At 39.7% G+C, this 14,048-nt stretch overlaps 1 protein-coding gene across 11 annotated transcripts in view; it reads left to right on the forward strand.

Annotated features, from left to right (window-relative positions):
• Hhla2 (HERV-H LTR-associating 2) overlaps positions 1–14,048 on the forward strand; it is a 78,327-nt gene that overhangs the window by 49,005 nt on the left and 15,274 nt on the right. For 8 of the 11 annotated variants that reach the window (XM_041673449.1, XM_041673444.1, XM_041673447.1 and 5 more), the window contains 2 exons: positions 6,233–6,325; positions 12,945–13,298. In XM_041673449.1, coding sequence (XP_041529383.1) covers positions 6,262–6,325; positions 12,945–13,298 — 418 coding nt within the window. In that variant the 5' untranslated portion in view covers positions 6,233–6,261. The remainder of the gene's footprint in view (positions 1–6,232; positions 6,326–12,944; positions 13,299–14,048) is intronic. The other 3 variants (XM_041673451.1, XM_041673448.1, XM_041673450.1) reach the window with 1 other exon arrangement.

Here is a 14,048-nt window from a genome sequence, read left to right on the forward strand (position 1 = left end):
TGCCTTCAAGAGACTTTATTCACGTTGGGGATTCTACAGTTTGCTTTCTGGCTTTTTCCATTTATCCCTCTTATACTGCATCAGAGAACAGAGGTTTTAAATTCTCCATTTCTGTAATTTTGCTTTTATTTAGCCTTTCCTAAACATGCATCCTACTCAGCTTCCTTGCTGCAGAAATTCTGTTTGTTCTCATCTTTCTGCAGAATTAACATTCTATTACATAGCATTCTGTTAAATTATTCAAGGAGCATGCGGGAGCAGAAGTGCACGGAAATGGCTTTCCGCAAACATTTAGTGTGCCGTCGGCACTATTGACATGATTTAAAGAGGGAGAGGTCACTCTTTTTAAGAAGTCCTAGGTTTTACATTGGCACACACTCTACACTCCTGATGGAGTCTTCTTCCATTGTATCCCACTTCTATGTGCTTGACAAGGTGCCTGCTGTCTACTTTGTTGCCCGTGGTGATTTCCTTTGTCTGTTTTTCTCCTGTGATTTTACAGCATCCTCACTACAGGAAAAGAAAAAAAAAAAAAAGAAAAAAAAAAAGAAAAAAAAAAAGAAAGGAAAAACCACAAGCTCACTCTCCCACTCTGACTATATTCCTTCTTTTACAGAATACTACTGTGGAGGGTTTTATAATTTACTCCCACCCAGCATCATTTCACACATGATTAGAAGCTAAACTGGAAAATGGTCCTTGTAGGCACAGAGACACGTGTGGATCCTTTCAGGCGATGGCCTCCCATCCAAGTCTTAGGCTTTACGTCTGGGGATGCAAACTGAGAGGGAATGTGTGAGCAAGGGTTCAGGGTGGTCCCACATGTGCCCTGTAAGCAAGTATCAACAGCTCCATAAACGCAGCTAAGCAAGGATGTGACCAGATAAAGGCTCAGCCATGACCCAGGGAAGCGCTGGACTGCGGAAGGTGTTTTGTGTTAAACCTACTACCAGGATAGGCAGTAGAGAAATAATCAACCTCCCTGATGCTACTGCTTCTGCCACAGGTCACTGCCTTCTGAAGAACTTTCCAGTTACTGAACAAGTAAAAGCAGCTGGATAACTCACATCCAAAAGCTAAATTGATTAAGGCGATTGTAGGGGACCGGGCAGGCCATTAATTGTCTTCTAATTAGGAAAAGATCAGAAATTAAATGAGTACCTCTCCTGGTTAGGGTTTTCTATTACTGTGATAAAAACATCATGACTGAAAGCCAGTCCGGGAGAAGAGGGTTATTCGGCTCTCACAAATTCTAGTCACAGCCCGTTAACTGAGAGGGAAGGAAATCAAGGTGGAACCTGGAGACAGGAACTGAGCCAGAGACCAAAGAAGATGCTGCTTGTTGGCTTGCTCAGCTTGCTTTCTTGTACACCCACCCCACCCAGGGAGTAGTACCACCCACAGTGAACTGGGCCCTCCTCCATCAGTCATCAACAAAAGATGCACCAAAGGTCAATCTGGTGGTGCATATTTCTTAGCTAAAGTTCCTCTTCCCAAATAATTCACATCTTAATGCAGAACTTTTAAAAAAAATGGGTACTTTGATTGTACTCAGTTTACCACATTTGATATGGATTGTCTCTTGGGTCCTTACCTTGTTGAGGGGTGATTAAGGGGGGGAAAAAAAGTCCAAGTCTGAGTTGAACTGCCACATTTCTATGTGTCCTCATCAGACCCTGGCTCACCAATTTCAGCAGGTCCTCCACTGGATTCTCCACAGGGGAAGCTGCAGTCAGTACAGTCTAGACCTGCCTCAGAGAGACTCATCAAGATTGCGGCTCCCCACCCTCTAGAGTAGCGCAGTGTGCCTTATGGTTAAGATTCCATACAGTAGGGCTAGGGAGACGGCTCATGGCTGAAGAGCACAAACTGCTTTTCCAGAGTTTGATTCTCAGCACACATGCCAGGCATCTCACAACTACCTAATCCCAGCACCAAGGGAAACCAACACCTCTGGACTCTGTGGGCCCCAGCAGCCACATGTGCGCGTGTGCGTACGCGCTCACACGCGCGCGCGCACACACACACACACACACGTATGCCATACATAAACCAAAGCATCTTGCTTCCTTAGTGGCTGTCCCAAGAGGTGAGGTATACAACCAGAAAGAAAATTGAAGTTCCTCTGGCCATAGGAAGAATTTACCAGTGTGCCCGTCCTGAGATTCTAGGTGCTGTGGTCCTTAGAGCTTTTTAGCTGAGCCAGTGGCTCTTTGCTTTTCTGGTTGCCAAAAAGACAGTCATCATCTTGCATCTACTTTCCGCTCTTGCTTAATTTCCCCTTTCTTACACCCTTATTGCTCAATAATTCTGCCTCTCCATCTTACCCAGAAGGCATCAGTGTGGACTCTTCACCTGGTTTCCAACACAAAACAAAACAGAAATCTCAACCAATAGATCCTAAGGCAATAATGGTACCCCCTAGAGATTCAGACTTTCAATTTAATGTATGAGTCCCCTGTGTGGTGGAGTTCTGCTGTAAAACATCAGGGGAGATATTTGCATAAAGAGGAGGCAATCCTAGTCCTATTCTTTGTTCTTATTCTGTCTAAACAAAGGCAATACTATTAAAATCTAAGTTGACGCTAAGGAGAAATCCCCAGGATGCTACAAAGAGTTTGCCCTTCTGTTTCCATTTCTTTTACAAATTGGCTCAGTGCCATGGGCCCTGTGGAAAGACAGTGAAATTTTTAAAAATGCAGAGGAGGAGGAAGTATCCTGGAATCTGCCTTTTTCTCAAAGGAACTCAGAAAGCTGACTGGCCTCGTGATGTGTGATGTACTGCACTTTTTCAGAATAGAGCTGCTGACTTGCTGGCTGGAGACCAGTACTGGCCTGCATTTGCAATGTATAGGTTCAAGCCTCTGGTCTGGCCCCAAGTGATGTGTGGCATCACTGTCATCTGCTACTGACAGTACCTATTGCTTTGGTCTGTAGCTGCTAAGACGAGCACAGGGCTAACTCTTCTCTCACCCTTATGTTCCAGTTGTGGCAATAGCTTCAGCTTTCTCCTCTGATGGATAGCCTTTAGCATCTGGATTCCCTTTGCTCATGTTCTTTCCAGAGGCTGGCTAATGCTTTTCTCTTTCACATCTGGAACCTAGTCAGAGTGTACTAGAACAAACTGCTTCTAACATTTGAACCCTTTTGTAAGCCTGCTGATTGCAACTTGGACAACCAGCTTCATCCAAGGTAGATGCTTTCTGCTGCTTTGAGGGGAAAAAAAAAATAAATGTCTAAAAATAAAACCTAGGCATAAAAATAGGGCCAAATACTCATTAACTGTCTGCCTCACTTAGCTGAATGCTGAAACTATTTCTATAGTGTTAAATCAAGCTTTTGTGTACTTTATTCATGCCGCTTTATCTTAGATGATAAGTAGGTTACTGTAATTAGTCATTTTATTTAAAATACATGAATTAAATTGTCTCAAGGACCCAATTTTCAGTTCATGCTTATGCTGACCCTTAGACTGGAGTACTTGCGTTCATGAGTCTCTGAGAATATACACTATTGGATGCTGTGGGGGAGGCTGAAGAAGGAAGAAAGCAGAGCATGGGGAGCTTACTGTGCAGGAGGAAGAATTTAAATCTTCATCTTGGTGGTGGGAAGCCACTGTGGGATTTAATTAGGATAATGTCACAGAATGACTTATATATTTGAAAAAGATGATTCTTGACTGTTGTGTTGACAGTGATCTATAAGGAGGCAAGGGCAGACAAGGATTAGCATCCAGATGTCTATTTTTAGATTTCCACATACGAGCCAGTAGTGCTTTGAGTCGCATTATTACAGAGGAATGGGAGAGAAGAAGACAGCAGACTGGCCAATGGACTTGATGTGGGCTTGAGGGGCTGGAAGAAAGAAGCTTAGTTTTTGGCTTAAACAATGGAAGAATTTGATATCACTTATGAGGATGAATACTCGAGGGAGTACATGATAATTCTTACCATTTGGTTTTGTTGAGAATGGAGCCAAATGAAAGGGATAAAGCACATATCTCAGGCTCAAACTGACTTTGTGAAAAGGCTTGGTTCACAGGAGAAGTTTTAGAATCCTTGGTTCTGACAGCTTGCATTTCCATGGAATAAAGGAACTCATTTACGGAGGGCATGGGTAGAAGAAAGCTTGGGAACACTCCCTATTTCCACACAATCAGGACAAGCAGAGAAGAACCAGAAAAGGACCAAGGGATCCAATAGAAGGAAAAGCAGGGAAAACAGTACCTTGAAGCAGCCTTTCAGGCATAAGTGAGATGGCGGGGATGCGGGGGAGGGTTGGGAGAGTTAGCAGTCAACTGTGCTATGGCACTCTGGGACTGAGTAAGAGGGCATGATATCAGATGGGAGTTCTTCATGACAGTGACAAAGGTCAATTTTGATATGGCCTACAAAGAGAAAGACAGGATAGATTAAGGTGAGCCTAAAAAGGGAAAAATGGAGACAGTTACTTAGTCGATTTTTTTTTTTAAGGATTACTGAGGTGAAAAATAGGTAGGTACACACACACACATAGGCATTAAACAGGTAAAATGAAAATTAATAAATCTTAAAAAATATGAGTTTACTGATATTTTCATACAGATTGTCATTGTGATATAGTACTTATTCATACCTTGCACATGTAATTAGGTCTGTAAGAAGAAATATACCTTATTTTTTAACTAATGCTATTTTTTAAGTTTTCATTTTACCAAATATTTTGCTTTGAAGGGATAGAAGCTGATAGATAACACCTTAGTCCTGCTGCAAATGTTCACTCTGATTATATTTTAGCATTTTTTGTCTATATTGCTTTTCTGATTTTTATGCAGCTATATTTTAATAAAAATGAACAAGCTTAATAGAAAATGAACACATTTTAATAGAAAGTCAGAAAATGAGTCAAGTTGAAGAAACTCTTCGCAAAGTTGCAAATTCAATTATTTCCTTCCACTCTTTAAAATGTAAAATTAAAACTATAAATTATTATGCTACTGGGTTTTGTTTTGATGGAGGAGTCTAATTTAAATTTTTAGAATAATTCTAATCATTCTAAAATTTTATATCATATGGCACATTTAAAGTATTCTCAATTGTAGAACTGTCAAATGATTCTTCAAAATCTTCTAGTGATTTTAAAACAAATTATAGGCTATTCTTAAAGATGCTGCTTCTCAAAGAGAAAAATTAACTCTAATCCCATCATTCAAGAAAATCAGTTCTATTTTATGTGAAACTATGTTGTGTGTGGACAAGTAAGCAATCATCTGTATTAGACACTTGTCTGTAGCTGTAATAACACACCATGACCAGAAGCAACTTACGAAAGAAAGAACACATTTGGGCTTACGGTTCCAGAGGGATAAATGTCCATCATGGTGGGGAGTCATGTGACAGGCACGGCAGCAGAAACAGAAAGCTAAGAGATCATTTCTTTAACGACAAGAATGAAGTGGGAGAAAGGGCTGGAAGTGAGGCCAGACTATAAACTCTCAAACTCCATACACTAACCAGTGACATACTTCCTTTTCCTCTAGCAAGTCCACACCAAATAAGCTTCCCCAAATAGGACCCCCAACTGGAGACCAAGTGTTCAAACATCCGAGACTATGAGCAACATCCCTCACTGTAACCACAGACACTGTGTGTTGTCCCCAGGCCCCTTTTTAACAGCAGCCTTGTGATGTGCATCCTTGGACTGTTTTTATGAATGATTATAAACAACGCCATAGCTATCATAGGCATTTACTATTGAATTGAGTTTAGTCTTAGTTTATTTTACTATAAAAACCCTGTAGAAGGCTTCATAAATAACAGCTATTGTCTAGAGAGCCACCACAGGATCCCTGTCAAATCCCTATTTATTCAGCAGCCATTTATCAGTGACTAACACACCGCACACCCAGCTCTGGGTGACAAGTCCACCCTTTAGCGTTAACATCGTCGTGTAGATTTGGTGATGGATCCTGCTACTGTCTTCTATGCACAAAGGCGTGTTCTTCAAACAAACAAATAAAAAACAGGAGCACAGTGTTTCAAGTTGTATTATAATTGAGTTTTCTCCTATGCCGCAGGAAGGGATTCAATGCCACTGAACTGAATAATATTGTGTGTAATGGCTACAGCAAATTATTAGTATGATTGTATAATAACTTAATCTCCTGGAGTCAGACACTGTAATTCTTTTCAAGTGTATACTATGGTTCTTCTGAAGTTACAATTCATAATGTGAATTCTTTTCTGTTTTTCAGCAGCACAGTTAATATGACCTCCACAAGACATGAAGGCACAGGCACTGCGGTGTATCTTCTTTGCTGTCACATTGTACCCTTGTGGATCTTTTGGTAACTTCTTTTGTAATGCGGGTGTTAGTTATTCGTATCACTTGAGATTAACAGTAGCACAAAAATAAATTGGATATGAATTGTACATTCCTTATTCAAACAGCTCCAAAATCTAAACTATTTTGAGCATTGACACGACACCACAGTTGGGACTTCATGTGACAGGTGACAGTGAAAATACAGATAAAAGTTTTCCATTAGGTTACGTGTATAATGTGTACACAGAGTGTAAGTGTTGGGGACCAGCCTCAACAAAAATACCACTTACCAGGGAAGGGGTGTGAGGATTTAGAAAAATTAGTAAAGAATATGAATATGCATGAAAAATAATAAAACAGAAACTATAGAATAGTGTTGGGAGGGTATCCCAGTGAAAACTGAAATTGCCTGTGTGTTTAATTTTCCATATGCTTTTATAGCTCAGTACAAAAGGGGGAAGAGGGCAAAAAAAAAAAAGAGGCTTCTTTAACATGGTACAAAGGACAACTCGAAAAGTTAATTGCTTTAACACTTTGAAGCATCAAATCATCAACATTCGGTCGTTTAGGTAGTGAAGCCACTCTAGACCAAGTAATCTGAAGGCAGAAGGCAGCCATTCCCCAGGTAATCTCCAATTACAAAAGAAGGACCAAAATTATGCTTGCATTACCTGACCATCTGTCAGGATGGAATGGACCTACTTGTATGAGCCATCTTAACGTCAAAAGAACCAGGTAACCACTTCCTGAGTCAGAATGTGTAGCTACACTTGTCAACCATTTTGAGCAACCTCCAAACTCTGGCGATCAGACAAGGTGGCAGCAGGCTCACACTTTTGGATCTCCATATGTAAGTGAGTGGTACTTACATTGGGGTCCTTTCCCCAGTCATCTCACTATGTATGCTCAAATACCCTGAATCTGCAGAAGTCAGAACCAGCTCTGATTTCAGCTGAGGGGACTTAAACTATATCTCCGCAGCCCTGGGGGCTTGCTTTCCTGAGTGATCAGTTTGTGTCTTAGCAGAAACAGCAGCTCCGAAGTATACACTAATATTAAAAGCCACATTTTCCTCTCTGTGCTCTATTTCTAGCTCTCTAATATGTTATCAGCTACTAACATCACTAGAAAAGAATGTTTGACTGATGCAGTGTCAGAGTGGAAGTTCGGTACCCAAGCTTGAAACATTTCCAAGGTTTTATCATCGACATTCTTTTTTTAAAAACCATCATTATCATTTTCCTTTTAGAGAATGCCATCTAGATAAACTGTTTTCATAAAGATCGAATCTTAGAAGGTTTATCACACACAGAAGAAAGCGCCAACAGCAATTAGCATCATAGCAGAAGCACACAAAAGTCCTTTACATACCAAATCAGCTTTACTAGGCAAGTTAAATTCAGAACTTTCAGTCGAATACAATAATAGGGCTATCACACTGGCAAAAACTAAAATTTTTGACTTCTTACAGATTTAGAGAAAGGTTTCAGTTACACATGTTGGGTTCATGGTGTGTTTGGGGGAGGAGGAGAGGGCTTACGTAAAGATGGCTGACCACCAAAGTCTAGTAAACTAGAAGCAAACTTTATTCCAAGAAAAGAAATTAAAAATTAAATCTCCATGGAGCACAAATGCTTATCAGCTAGCTGAGCTCACACTCAGAGATGGATTTGTAAGGTTGTGGCAAAGGACAGCTTTTGAACCTTCCCTTTTTATATTAAGAAGCAACAAGCATTAGGCAATAGCAAAGGAATTTTTAAAATCTTGAGGTAAAACTTAGACACAAATTGCCCTTCTTTGCAATTTCCATCAACATAGTGTTTGTATTTAGTCCATTGTTTTCCCCTGGTGTTCCCTGACAGTGCTTACAGAGGCTCTGCATCTCCCCCAACACTGCTAATTTCGCGTGGCAGGGAAGGGTATGGGAAAATGCACAAGCAAAAAGTCAAAAGTCATGTACATCCCATCACTTAAAAGTTAACTCAGCTCACATCAATTGCTGAACATGAGTGGCCAGGGGGTTATCTAAAACATGACCCTCAGTTTGCAGAGCAACCCAAAGTTTTCAGAGGGCCGCTTCAGCCTCACAAATAGAGCTGAACTCTACATCTTCTTTCTCTCTCTTTATTAAAAAACGAAAAAAAAAGAACAAGAAATATTAATCACAATAGTAATAATAAATGACTAAAACAAAGAATAAGTATGAGAAACACATCTACACACACATACACACACAAAACCCATTGAAAACACCAAGTTAAAAACCATAATATACAAGCAAAAGACCAGTAAGGTTAAAGAAAAACATTCAAACAAAGCAATATAAGACAAAAACAAAATAACAACAACTAAAAAATACTCCAAAAATACCATTGAGTTCTTTTTGGCTATCTATTGCTGGACTTGGAGCCAGCCTTAAAATGTGGTTTGTATTTCCACTGAGATTCTATTGGAGAAAACTGATTTTTCCCTTGCTAGAGTTATCAATTGGAGATAGTTTCTTGGTTAGGGATGGAGCTTGTGTTCATGTCCCCTTCTCAGCATTCCAACCCTGTCTAGCTGGGACCTAGGCAGGTCTTGTGCTTTGGTCTCTGTGTGTCAGTACTGGTAAAGCTGTTATTTAGTCAGGACAAATGGATACAGAGGGTTTTTTTTTAAAAAAAAATATTGTTATTTATTTATTTTCATTTTTATGTGCATTTGTGTTTTGCATGCCCGTGTAGGGTATTTGGGTACCCTGAAATTGTAGTCACAGACAGTTGTGAGCCAACATGTGGGTGCTGACAATTGAACCCAGGTCCTCAGGAAGAGGACCCATCAGCCATCTCTCCAGCCCCACAGAGGGGGTTGGTTTAAATAACAATCCAGATGCCAGGTTCTGCATCTGAATATAGTGAAAACAGCCTTTCCAGGTCTCTTTGCACACATGAAACATATACAGCTTTACCATTTATAAATATATATGATATAGATGCACAGTTTTACTGCTGAATATCACAGGTACATAACCCATTGAATGTACAAAACCCACCTCAAAATAGCTGCTTACAAGGCAGCCATTCAAAAGACTATAATCCAAGCAGACTCCAGAGTGAAGCTTTACTTTTTGTTCTTTTGTTTTAGACATTTTAATTAATTCCTCGAGAATTGCACACAACACACTTTGATCATATTCAATTCTCCAACTCCTCTCATTTCCACCCTCTCCATTGCCACACCCAGCTTAGAGATGAGAGCTGAGTGATGTGCTGATCTATGGTTATAGCAGTATGCGATTAGGAGTCGTTCTAGGGCTGTGTTCATGCAGCTCAATAATATTTGGTTATATAAATATGCACTATTTTCACTCCCCATTCATCAAACAGTGGACACCTAGGCTGTTTTCATTTCCTGGCTATTGTGAATAAAGGAGCAATGACTACTGAAGAACAAATATCTCTGTAGTAAGATGCAGTGACCTTGAGCATCTGTGCAAAGGAGGTAGAGTTGGAACATGGGGTAAATCTATTTCTAGTTTTTTTGAGGAAACTCTCACTGATTTCCATGATGGCTATATCATTTTGCACTCCTAGCAGTGGTGAATAAACGTTCCCCTTTCTCATTATCCGTGTCAGCATTTCCTGTCTAGTTTTTCTTAACTCTTGGCTATTCTGATCTAAGTAAAACAAAATCTCAAAGTAGTTTTAATTTGCATTTTCTTGATGGCAAAAGATGCTGAACATTTTTTTTAATTTCTTAATTTAGAAGAAATTTCTATTTCATCTTTAACAAACTCTACATTGAGTTACTTGCATGCCCCATTTTAAGATTTCACTGTTTGTTTCCTTGAGGTTTCATTTTTTTTTTTAGTTATTTGTATATTCTAGACACCAACCTTCTGTAAGACTCTTAATTGGTAACGATTTTCTTCATTCAGTAGGCTGTCTCTTTACTCACTGATTGTGTTCTTTGCTGTACAGAAGGTTTGCGGTTTCATGTGGTCCCATTTGTAGTGGGGAGTAGAGAGGTAGGGCAGTACAGTTAGAGAATCAACAGTCACTTCTTTCCTTCCTTAACTGTTCCACGTGTTTTTTTTTTAACATAATGCCACATCTCTTGCATTTGCTTCAGAGACTCTATGCCTCTCTGAGAAAGAACAATAAAATAAAGCATGGTCAGAGAGAAACATCCACAAGGGAGTGGACAAAGAACAAAGGCAAAAGACAGTCTTGCCAGTGCTCAGCTGTTCAGTCTTAGACAACATTGACAAAAGTCCAAAAGGCTTTATTCCATTATCCATAATAGAAGGTTCTTTCTCACCTTAATATCTCAGAATTCAGCAAAGAAAATAGGACCTACTTACATTTTTTATGATTAGTCAAAGAAGTAGACACAATTTTCAATGATGTGATATGATTAGGCATGTCTTCATTACAGTTATTTTGACTTTTGAAATCTCACATTCACAATAAAACAACAGTCAAATTCAATAATTCAAGACTATTAGAATTTTACACTTATATCCAGAATTATATTCCCCAAGTTTCATTTGTCTGACTCATAGAGTATTGTGAGTTTTGTCTTACTATGATTTGAATGTGAATTGTCCCTCACAGACTCCATGTTAAATATTTGGCTTCCAGTTACTAGTGTTATTTTGAAAAGTTCTGGAAACTCAGGAGGTGGGGACTGTAACACATGTTGGAAAATCGTCACGTGTGTATGTCAGGAGGTGTAGAAAAGAAACCAACAAAATGGCTCTTCCGTTGAATGGTTAAGGGGGTAGCGTTGTTGTGAATGAAAGAGAGAATATATCCAGAGGCATATGCAAGAGTCCAGAGTGGAGCGAAAGAGGAGGAGAGTGAATGGCCAGCACTATCTGTGAGAGACAGAAGAGCATCAGGAGAGACTGGTGGAGACAGTGAGATAACGCGAGACAGCATGAGAGCCAGGAGACAGCAAGAGAGAGAGAAGAGTGGCTGGGTTATAAAGAGAATGAGTACCTGGGCACTTGAGAGGGAAGTCCAGGAGCCTATCGTGGGCTTTGAAATTTATAAAAAGTAGTTGTGAGTAGAGACTGAGGGAGCCTGGGGGCCAGCATGGGTTTTGATATGCAACCACATGTACATGTACATAGAGAGCCACCTGTTCCTTCTGCCAGAGGTAAGGGACATGATCCCTTTTAGAAGATGGCAATTGATTTCACAAGTTCCTGAACAATGCTGGCTTTTATTTAACCAGCAGAAATCCTTCGGTAGTCCAGTGTGAGCTCCTTTCTGGATATATGAACTTCCTGGATCTAGCAATGTGCTACTTAAATTTTTGAAAGCAGGTTCTGAGACTGTGGAGCCGTGCCTCTTGTAAGACTCAAGCATGGTTTTATCATGCAACCTCTAAAATCCTGGGCTGAGTTAGGCTGGCCACTTGGCTCTCTGTAATAGGAAATATGGGTGGGGAGCAAACAGATAAACACATCAAAACATTGTGTTCTTGAGAACACATAAAAGCCAAACCAGGCCTCCCAGACATTGCTATTGTTTATCCTGAGATAAAAAAAAAATAAAATACTTCCAGTGGGAACAGGAAGCTAGAAGTTTATCAATGTGGAGACTGTCAGCGGGGAACTCAGACAGTGATTTGAGGGTGTTACCTTTGTTTCTCTCTCACTCAGGCTGCTCTGGTTATTTCTGCTTAATGCTTTAAGCACATGAAAGATGGTGCTTTGCTCTCTGTCTTCAGATTATATCTACCCGCTGCTTGCTATTTGTTCTTTTACTTCTGTTTGCTACATGCTTAATAGTCACTTAATTGAACCCGAAAGGTACGGCTATTGCAGGTCATTGTCCAGAACATACTGAGCAGAGCCTTAGCTGAAGGAAGTAGGTCATTGTGGATCTCCTTGGGAGCCATACCTTGCTTTTGTCTCCTCTCCTTTTCTCTGTCTCTGCCAGATGCTTCCACCATCATGATGATCTGCCTCACCACTGCTCTGGAAACAATCAAGTCATTCAGGATGAACTGAACCTTCTGAGACAATGAGCTCAAATAAATATTTCCTCCCTTAGGTTGCTCTTAGCAGGTGTCTTCTCATGATGACGAAAAAGCACTAGTACAGTTTTAAAGCCAGAGTCAATGAAATACTTCATTTCTCTTTTTTTGGTCTCCTGTTTGTGTCCTCTTGGATTGAGACTATCTTCCAGATTACTAACTGACTGTTGAACCCAGGATTGTCTTCTAAATTCTCCACATACTTATTGACTAAGTAAAACTAATTTCTCCCTAGTTTTAGGGTCTTCTGGATCTAGTTAGCTTCAAAACCTACTAATATTGCAGTAGATATCAAAGATGAATTCTTATGAATTCACTCTTCCCAGTACCACAGCAGTGATTTGGAGAGAGGCAGACTGCTGGTCAAGAGGGTCACAAGCTAATATGCTTAAGTCTTGGATTTTGCCAATCTCATAGTTATTTTGACTGAATTCAACTGAAAGGGAAGATACTCTGTCACAGAGTCAGGGTTTGTTTCCAATGACTAGCAAACCAGAGCTTCTTGAGATGTGGTCAGGCTGTTTTTCTAGGAGGTTCTCTCAGGAAGTCCTGACATAAACCCTGACAAGCACTTGCCACTAACCTGTTCATTTTGTCTCTGCTCTGCATATTAGACACATTCCTCCCAGTCCTCTTCAGTCACCGTAACCGTAATAATGAGCAACTCATTCTTGGAAGATATGATGAAGATGTCATTCTCCCTTGCCTGTTCACGAGTGGGTCTCAAGTTGTAATTCACTGGATAAGTCAAGATAACTATGTTCATAGTTACTACAGTGGTAAGGACCAATTGGAAAAACAGCATTTTAGATATGCACACAGGACATCCCTCGTTCATAGTGAAATTAACAATGGGAATGCCTCTTTAACTGTCAGAAGATTGAGTCTTCAGGATGAAGGAATTTATATCTGCTACGTGGGAACAACAAGTACACATACTGAAAACACAGTGGTGCTAAAAGTGGGAGGTAAGTGAACATGCAAATTTTAATAAGGTGTAATGATATAATTTGATATAATTCTGAAAGAGCTTTTTTTCTGAACTTAATATGGTAAGATACTTTCAAGTCACTTCCTACAAATCTATCTCATTATTTCAATGTATAATATCACAGACAGTGCCCAGTGTACAATATTTCATAATATGGGCCTGTGATGATTCATATATCCATTCCCCATGTTGGTGAGTGTTCAGGGCTTCTATGGTGTTTTTTTTTTTAATCACAGACTCTGTTATCGTGCATGTCTTTATAGATACATAAAATGATGACAAATTATCTAAAATAAAAATACCACAAGTAAGGTTTTAATATTCCAATAACATTAGCAGCCCAAGTACATTCATTTCCTTAGTAGTTCTAACAGCACTGAATATTATCAGCCCTAAACATCTCTTCCAACATGGTGACAAGAAATAGTGAATTTAAGTTGCCTTTTTAATTGTTTTTATTGACCTTTACATTTTTGTCTGCTTCCCTCCTTTTCTCCCCTTCTACCTTCTTCTGTGACCCCCTACACTCCCAATTTACTCAGGAGATCTTGTCTTTCTCTCCTTCTTATGTAGGTCTATGTATGTCTCTCTTGGGGTCCTCTTTGTTGTCTAGGTTCTAAGTTGGACCTTTTGAAATAAAATAGAAGTTACTGTTGGTATTGCATTACTTTATCTTCTCTGCAGTAACTGTTTTGTAACTCTAACCATACTATTTGATTAATGTACT

Source organism: Microtus oregoni, unplaced genomic scaffold, assembly GCF_018167655.1.
Source record: "Microtus oregoni isolate MIOR12 unplaced genomic scaffold, Mior012 000023F_ref0000262, whole genome shotgun sequence".
NCBI classification, from domain to species: Eukaryota; Metazoa; Chordata; class Mammalia; order Rodentia; family Cricetidae; genus Microtus; species Microtus oregoni.